This window comes from Rhinopithecus roxellana, chromosome 19, assembly GCF_007565055.1.
Source record: "Rhinopithecus roxellana isolate Shanxi Qingling chromosome 19, ASM756505v1, whole genome shotgun sequence".
In the NCBI taxonomy this organism is placed as follows: Eukaryota; Metazoa; Chordata; class Mammalia; order Primates; family Cercopithecidae; genus Rhinopithecus; species Rhinopithecus roxellana.
In genome coordinates this window covers 4,581,232-4,589,025 of record NC_044567.1, presented here as the reverse complement: position 1 = coordinate 4,589,025, position 7,794 = coordinate 4,581,232, and the positions used below count along the sequence as shown (strand labels likewise).

General features: G+C 43.5%; 1 protein-coding gene across 1 annotated transcript in view; it reads right to left on the bottom strand.

Annotated features, from left to right (window-relative positions):
- Window positions 1-456: 456 nt before the first annotated feature.
- Window positions 457-7,794, bottom strand: part of KPNB1 (karyopherin subunit beta 1) — a 38,651-nt gene continuing 31,313 nt past the window's right edge. Inside the window, exons 20-22 of the mRNA XM_030923089.1 lie at window positions 5,925-6,039; window positions 5,400-5,561; window positions 457-3,548 (exon numbers count right to left, since the gene is read on the bottom strand). Coding sequence (XP_030778949.1) covers window position 3,548; window positions 5,400-5,561; window positions 5,925-6,039 — 278 coding nt within the window. The 3' untranslated portion in view covers window positions 457-3,547. The remainder of the gene's footprint in view (window positions 3,549-5,399; window positions 5,562-5,924; window positions 6,040-7,794) is intronic.

Genomic DNA, 7,794 nt, shown 5'->3' with positions numbered 1-7,794 from the left:
GCAGCAGGGTTAAGGAAAGGGCCCAGTCCCCTAAATCTCAAATTAGTGTTCTTTCCACGTTTCTTGGTGGGGGGCGGGGGGAAGGCAATGCAAGTAGAAATGAAATACGTGATGAAAACTAAGTGAAAGGCCAACTTTTAGATGATCCATTAGATGACACATCATTACCTTGAGAAACAGGCACAAAACAGAGGACAATCTCTGCTCCTGCTTCAAACTCTCCAAACACAAAACCTCCTCCATGCATACTTTTTCCTTATTTGTAGGACACAGTTTTATCTATATCACATTACACTATGTAGAGTCCATTTCAAGATGTGTGTCCCTCCTTCCCCCCACCCCCCACCCCCCCCCCACACAAACACCTCTCACCACACATTCCGACTTCTTTCAAACCATTTCACCTCCATGGAGGTGATACCATTTGGGACAAAAAAAAAAAAGCAGCAAGATGTTGAAAATAAAAATAAAGCGGACTTTATTTAGAAGATAAAGGTGGTGGTTATCGGTTTTGGTTAATCTAGTTGGGCTCAAGTGTTTTACAGGTCTTAAATGCCATCACAGACTGGCATGCCAAGGGCATTCTGAATGCCAATTACAGATTGAAGTTGTTTCAAAAACAAAGATGCTATCAAAAGCTGATGGAGTTTGGATTTTTCTTAAAGTCGGACTAACACACTTCTTAAATAGTAAGAGTAAATAGATTGCTTGGTTCTGAAAGTTAAAACACTACGCTGAGCAATTCCCATTTCTCCACAAGTCCCTAAGGCAATATTACAGTTGCCTCTGACAGCAAGAAGTCCAACGTTTCAACAGAGGGGGGCTGGGAAGAACTGGGAAAAATGAAAAGCAAAATTAATAAATGTAATTGATATAGGCAGCTGCCACTTGTGGTAAACCAAAGCCTAGTCTGATGCCCATTTTCTTCACATTTGCACTGGCATCTTCCCAAGCAGACGGTAACTACATTCTTGAAGGAATGTGCCAAGACTAGGGTGGGGAAGGCCCAGACAGTGAGTGGACAGAATGCATTTTGCATCCAGTTGCCTTAGGTGGTATAACTGATTTAAGAACAAATACCCAGACTATGGAAAATCCACTAGCAAAAGGTTAACTAGAAAAGAGGATTAAATGCATAACCAGTGCAGAGTAACTGCAAGGCACCAAGACCACGTCCAAACAGCCCATTTTCCTCCTCTCCACCACTGAATGGATCTGGGAGAAAGCATTAGTAACAGCACTCATCAACTGCTTCCCTGGAACAAAACATGACAAAACACACGGAAGGTTTTTTCATTATGGTTCTCGGTGTACTTTATTCTCCTGCTGTCTAGCTAAGCAGCCCACACAGGACAGAAATGGGTAGCACTGAGGAATGATCAGATTTTTTTTCTATCCCCAATATTTCTGCCCCCTCCCTAAGCCCTGCCCCAAGCCTATCTAATAATCAGGAATGGTTAGTACATCATTCTGTTTCTCAAAGAACAACTGAAATGGAAACAAGGCATTAGAGGACCAGGCCTCTTCTTAATAGGGCTTAGGAGCTGGTATGAGCTCTTTATTCACAATGGAGCGTCTCTCCTTCAAATACCTGGATTTTTTTTTTTTTTTTTGTACACTGGTTCATAGATCGGCACTTGACTTTGAACCTGGCACCAAAAGGCACAATATCTGATACCCTGTACAAGAGCTATTAGAGATGCTGCCATATGGATGGGCAAAACTGAGCCAATCCCACTTATGAATGGAAGGCTTGGACATGGAAGGGAGGATATAAATGAGGAGTTGGAGAAAAACACAAGACCATACTTTTTGCTAGAGTGGAAATGAAAGTGGGAATGAGGGTCTTGTTTTTAGTCCTCTAAGGACCAGGAAGCAATTTTAAAACTTCCTTGGTTTTTCTGAAAGCAGCATATTCAAAATGCCAGCAAAAACTCCTAACAACTGCAAAACCAAAAGAGGATCAAAGCTCACCAACATCCCTTCTTATTGCTGAAAGACTCTAAAATTCAGGATGCCCTGTTCCCTTGTAAAAGGGAAAATAATTAAGTCTGATTTATGGTAATCATACATCACACTTCTAAAAAAATATTAAAGTGTGTGACCAGGGGACGTTTGACACCATTTTATTAACCTTCAACTTCAGTGGAAAAATATAACCTTTTTCAAGTGCCATTTTCATCACAAGAGTTCTAGTTAGTGTGTTTGTGTATTCACATACACACTTTTTTTTTTGTTTTGTTGGTTTTGAAGTGCAGCAAGAGACCAATACCGCATTGTAGTCAATCAAATAAAAGAACAGAAGGCCAAGCAGTTTCCAAATGGTTATTTTATCAGATTGTTTGAACATTTAATTTATCCTGTTTGCAATCCAAAATAGTTACCTGAAGTTTGCTGTTCTGTGTGTACGTGTGTGTTTACTTTTATTGTATATTTATTTTTCTAAACTCTTTGGCACAATTTTCTGGGGGCGTTCAGACTGCCACAATACAAGTCAGGAGAGGGCGTTTTCTTTGTGCTGCCAATTCTGATCATTTAAATTTTGGTTTGTTTGGGTTGTGACTTTTTTTGTTTTTGAAATCTGCGTTATTTGTAACAATTGTACTTATATTTTTCTATATCCTCTAACGCCAGAGTTTTCTTTTTCTCCCCCCTCCCCCCCACTTCTACATTCACAGTTGAACCATATTATTAGGAAAGGCGCCTTGATGAAAAGATCAGGATAGGAGCTCTGACCATTCGTCAGTGTTTTCCCTAGAATAAAAAAAAAAAAAAACAAAAAAACGAAAAAACAAAACAAAACCTAAAGAGCGTCTTTCCTGTTTTTTTTTTTGTTTTTTTTTTGTGTTTTTGTTTTTTTTTTTTACATCTCTTGTGCTGCATCAGTAGACAGAACTTCGGTTAGTTTTATGAAATGCAACATCTAACCCCTTGTTTTCTGGGAAAAAGAAACTGCAATGACTTGAAGTTGAGAATGTGGATACCGCCTCACTCACACACACTCATTCTCAGACTGTAAAAAATCCCTCACCCTCCTTCTAGTCGGCAAGCATAGAGTACCATGTGGCAAAGGTACAGCGAAGGTGGGCTTGAGACCCAGACTCCATCTTTCTCCTCAGTAGCAAAGGCCAGGCTGCCTTTTACAACAAAGCACCACAGCTGAACCCAGTCCCTCCTCCTCCCCCAAACCAGGCATTCCATTCGGCACTAGCCAAAAGACAGAAAAGCTACTTCTAGCCTCTCCTGGGAAGAGACAGCTTTCTTTCTTTTTTAATAAGGAACTCCATTGTTTTTCTCTTTTCCAAGATGGCCGATGTTATGGTTTTCTACGAAGTCAGTGCTTACTTAGCTCACTAACAGCGCTGCTGTTGGCGGCTGCGGCTGCTGCTGTGGCAGGATTTTCAATGTGGTGTGTTTTCAAGCCTCACTCACTCATCCTCTCATTCCCAAACATTCAGCATCCGTGCACACTCCTCACTTCCAGGTTTTTCAAAAGATTGGAGATTTCCAGTGGGGGTCCTCAGGTTATCATCCCAATGGTAACAGATCTGAAAACAGATGGAAAAAAAGGTCAATCTTTGAGATCACATATACCCAACAGAGCCAATAATGCTGACTCCTACAATTACATGCTCCTAGGCCTGAATGGAATTTGTCAACTTTTCAAGGAATGACACTCTTCTTGTCCTATGTGCCATCCACCTGCTCTTATTAACACCTACATCAGAGGATTGGAGGGAAACTCAAAGAGCCAATTTTACTGAGATCTGTGGGGTAAGGTAACTAAGAGGGAAAGAAATTAAAACTATATTTCAGTCTGGGTGCAGTGGCTCAAGCCTATAATCTCAGCACTTTGGGAGGCCAAGGAGGGAGAACTGCTTGAGGCCAGGAGTTCAAAACCAGCCTGGGCAACTGGAGACCTTGTCAGTCATGGAGGCTCTTGCCTGCAGTCCCAACCACTTGGGAGGCTGAGACAGGAGGACCACTTAAGCCCAGGAGCTGGCGGCTTCTATGAGGTATGATTGTACCACTGCACTCCAGCCTGGGTGACAGAGGAGACTCTGTCTCCAAACAAAATTGCATTTCAAAGTAGGAGCCAAGGCCTGGCGTGGTGGTGCACACCTGGGAGGCCGAGAAAGGTGGATCATGTGAGATCAGGACCAGCCTGGCCAACATGGTGAAAACTTGTCTCTACTAAAAATACAAAAAAAAAAAAAAAAAAAAAAAAAAAGCCTGTAACTCCAGCAATTTGGGAGGCTGAGGGGTGGATCAACTAAAGTCAGGAGTTCAAGACCAGCCTGGCCAACGTGATGAAACCCCATATTTACTAAAAATACAAAAACTGGGCCAGGCTTGGTGGCTCACGCCTGTAATCCCAACACTTTGGGAGGCCAAGGAAGGTGGATAACGAGGTCAGGAGGTCAAGACCAGCCTGGCCAAGATGGTGAAACCCATTTCTACTAAAAATACAAAAAACTTAGCCGGGCGTGGTGGTGGTGGGGCACCTGTAATCCCAGCTACTCAGGAGGCTGAGGCAGAGAATTGCTTGAACCCAGGAGGCAGAGATTGCAATAAGCTGAGATCGTGCCACTGTACTCCAGCCTGGGCAACAGAGCGAGACTCTGTCTCAGGAAAAAAAAAAAAAAAAAAAAAAATTAGCTGGGTGTGGTGGCTTGCACTTGTAGTCCCAGCTACTTGGGAGACTGAGGGAAGAGAATCATTTGAACCCAGGAGGGCAGAGGTTGTAGTGAGCTGAGATCACGCCCCTGCACTCCAGCCTGGGCGATAGAGTGAGACTGTCTCAAAAAAAAAAAAAGAAAAAGAAAAAAGAAAATTAGTCAGGTGTAGTGGCATGTGACTGTAATCCCAGCTATTCAGGAGGCTGAGACAGGAGAATTGCTCAAACTCAGGAGGCAGTGGATACAGTGAACCAAGATTGTGCCATTGCACTCCAGCCTGGACGACAGTGAGACTCTGTCTCAAAAAGAAATAACACACACACACAAAAACAAAGTAGGAGCCAGACAACTTTGACTTTGGAAATCTTCTGTAGAGCTAGAAAACGTCTAAAAGCACTGCTGTAAAGAAAGAATAGAATGGAAAGGAATAGAAAACAGAAGAGAATTAGGGGGAAATGACATTACTGATGATTTTATTAGGACCCAAAATACTCTGGGAATTTCAGTGAATTCCAGTTATGAAAGTTCTGCTCTCCATCACTATGAGTAGTCAAACATTTGGCTCAAGGAAAAACTGAGGATGCCTGACTCAGAAGCACCTACATGGGAAACAGTACAAACAAAAAAAATGCCAGAAGGCAGTGCTTGCCAGAATGGCCTGAAGAAAATATACTTCCCTCCTCCAGGAAGTAGAAGAGGACAGTGGAGACAAGATCTTACCAAGCTTGGTTCTTCAGTTTCCTCAGTTCTTTTGTTGCCCATGTAGCAAGGGTTTTTGCTTTGTTAGTCTTCGATCTCCGCCCTTCAGTTAACAATTCATGGATCATTGGCCTAGCTTCTACTAATTTCAGTACATCCTTCCCAAATGCTGTACATAAGTCCCTGTGCAAAACAAACACAGCTGAGAATGAGCTCCTGGCCCCATACCAATATCATGTTTTGAGCCTTCCAAACCAGTGCTATGGGTTTCTTTGCATAATTCAAAGATAAATAAAACCCTCAGTAGAGTTCACTAAACAGAAGCAATTTGTTGACCAACATCAGAGTTTATTGGGGTGTAATACAGAGACCTTGAGGGTCTGGAATAAACTATCATGTGAACACTCAAAACAGGACATGAAGGGTTCTACAAAGAAATCTCTATGCCAAAGAAGTGAATTGTTGCCATCTGCGATACTCTCAAAACTCCTTACTCCATGTTTCTCATTTTCCATGAGAAGTTCTTAGAAGCAGGGTGTAACTTACCCTATTAGTCCAGCAGCACAAGCTACCACTCCATCTGTATGATCCTCATCTCCAGCAATGTGGTCAATGAAAGACAGAATAAATTCTACTCTGGGTTGTACCAGCATCACATCCGCTATAAAAGAGAGAAGGTATTGGTCGGGCACGGTGGCTCACACCTGTAATCCCAGCACTCTGGGAGGCTGAGGCGGGTGGATCATGAGGTCAGGAGATCGAGACTATCCTGGCTAACACGGTGAAACCCAGTCTCTACTAAAAATACAAAAAAATTAGCTGGGCGTGGTGGCGGGTGCCTATAGTCCCAGCTACTTGGGAGGCTGAGGCAGGAGAATGGCGTGAACCCAGGAGGCGAAGCTTGTAGTGAGCCAAGATTGCGCCATTACATTCCAGCCTGGGCGACAGAGCAAGACTCCATCTCAAAAAAAGAAAAAAAAAAGAGAAGGTCTGATGCACCTGTCCCTCATATGGCAGGACTACATCCTTTTTCAAAATTTCCAACTATTATACCCCTATCATACAAGGTACAAGCTGGATAACTAAATGCATATAGTTATATCAAATTATTCTTCCTTTGACTAATGTGTCATTCCTCAAGTCAACAGAAGAGACAAATATTCCTCTTCCTATAGGCAAATATAGAAGAAACAAATGTAACTTTTTCCTGAGCTAATGATACCAAAGGGGCGAAGTAAAAAAATTTCCCCAATCAGCAACAAGAACAAGTGACAGGAATTCTGACTCCCCAATCCTCCAATTTAGCTTGTGAGGATGGGAAGCGGGTAGGGGACCCACCACTAATGGTTGATACAGAAAGCACTTATGTTGGGTTTCTTCCCCCCAACACTTTTGCAGAATCCCATCCCTTGCAAAACTCAAGAAATATGAGAAAAAGAAGCAGAGGGCTAGGTGCAGTGGCTCACGCCTATAATCCCATCACTTTAGGAGCCCAAGGTAAGAGACTACCTGAGCTCAGGGGTTCGAGAGCAACCTGCACAACATGGTGAAATCCCATCTGTACTAAAATACAAAAAAAAAAAAAAAAAAAAAAAAACAACACATTAGCTGGCCATGGTGGTGCGTGCCTATAGTCCCACCTACTCAGGAGGCTGAGGCATAAGAATCGCTTGAACTTGGGAGGTGAAGATTGCAGTGAGCTGTGATTGCGCCACTGCACTCCAGCTTGGGTGAGAGTGAGACCGTCTCCAAAAAAATAAAAAGAATAAATAAAAAAAATTAAGGCCAGGCGCGGTGGCTCAAGCCTGTAATCCCAGCACTTTGGGAGGCCGAGACGGGCGGATCACGAGGTCAGGAGATCAAGACCATCCTGGCTAACCCAGTGAAACCCCGTCTCTACTAAAAAATAAAAAAAAAAACTAGCCGGGCGAGTTGGCGGGCGCCTGTAGTCCCAGCTACTCGGGAGGCTGAGGCAGGAGAATGGTGGGAACCCGGGAGGCGGAGCTTGCGTGAGCCGGGATCACGCCACTGCACTCCAGTCCGGGCGACAGAGCAAGACTCCGTCTCAAAAAAAAAAAAAAATTAAAAAGGCTGGGCACAGTGGCTCAAGCCCGTAATCCCAGCCCTTTGGGAGACCGAGGCAGACAGATCACTTGAGGTCAGGAGTTCAAGACCAGCCTGACCAAGAGGCAGGAGTTCAAAGCCTGCCTCTACTAAAAATGTAAAAATTAGCCAGGCATAGTGGCAGATGCCTATAGTTCCAGCTACTCAGGAGGCTGAGGCAGGAGAATTGCTTGAACCTGGGAGGTGGAGGATGCAGTAAGCCGAGATTGCACCACTGTACTCCAGCCTGGGCAAGAGTGAGACTCCATCTCAAAAAAAAAAAAAAAAAGAAAAAAAAAAGCAGCAGCAGAGC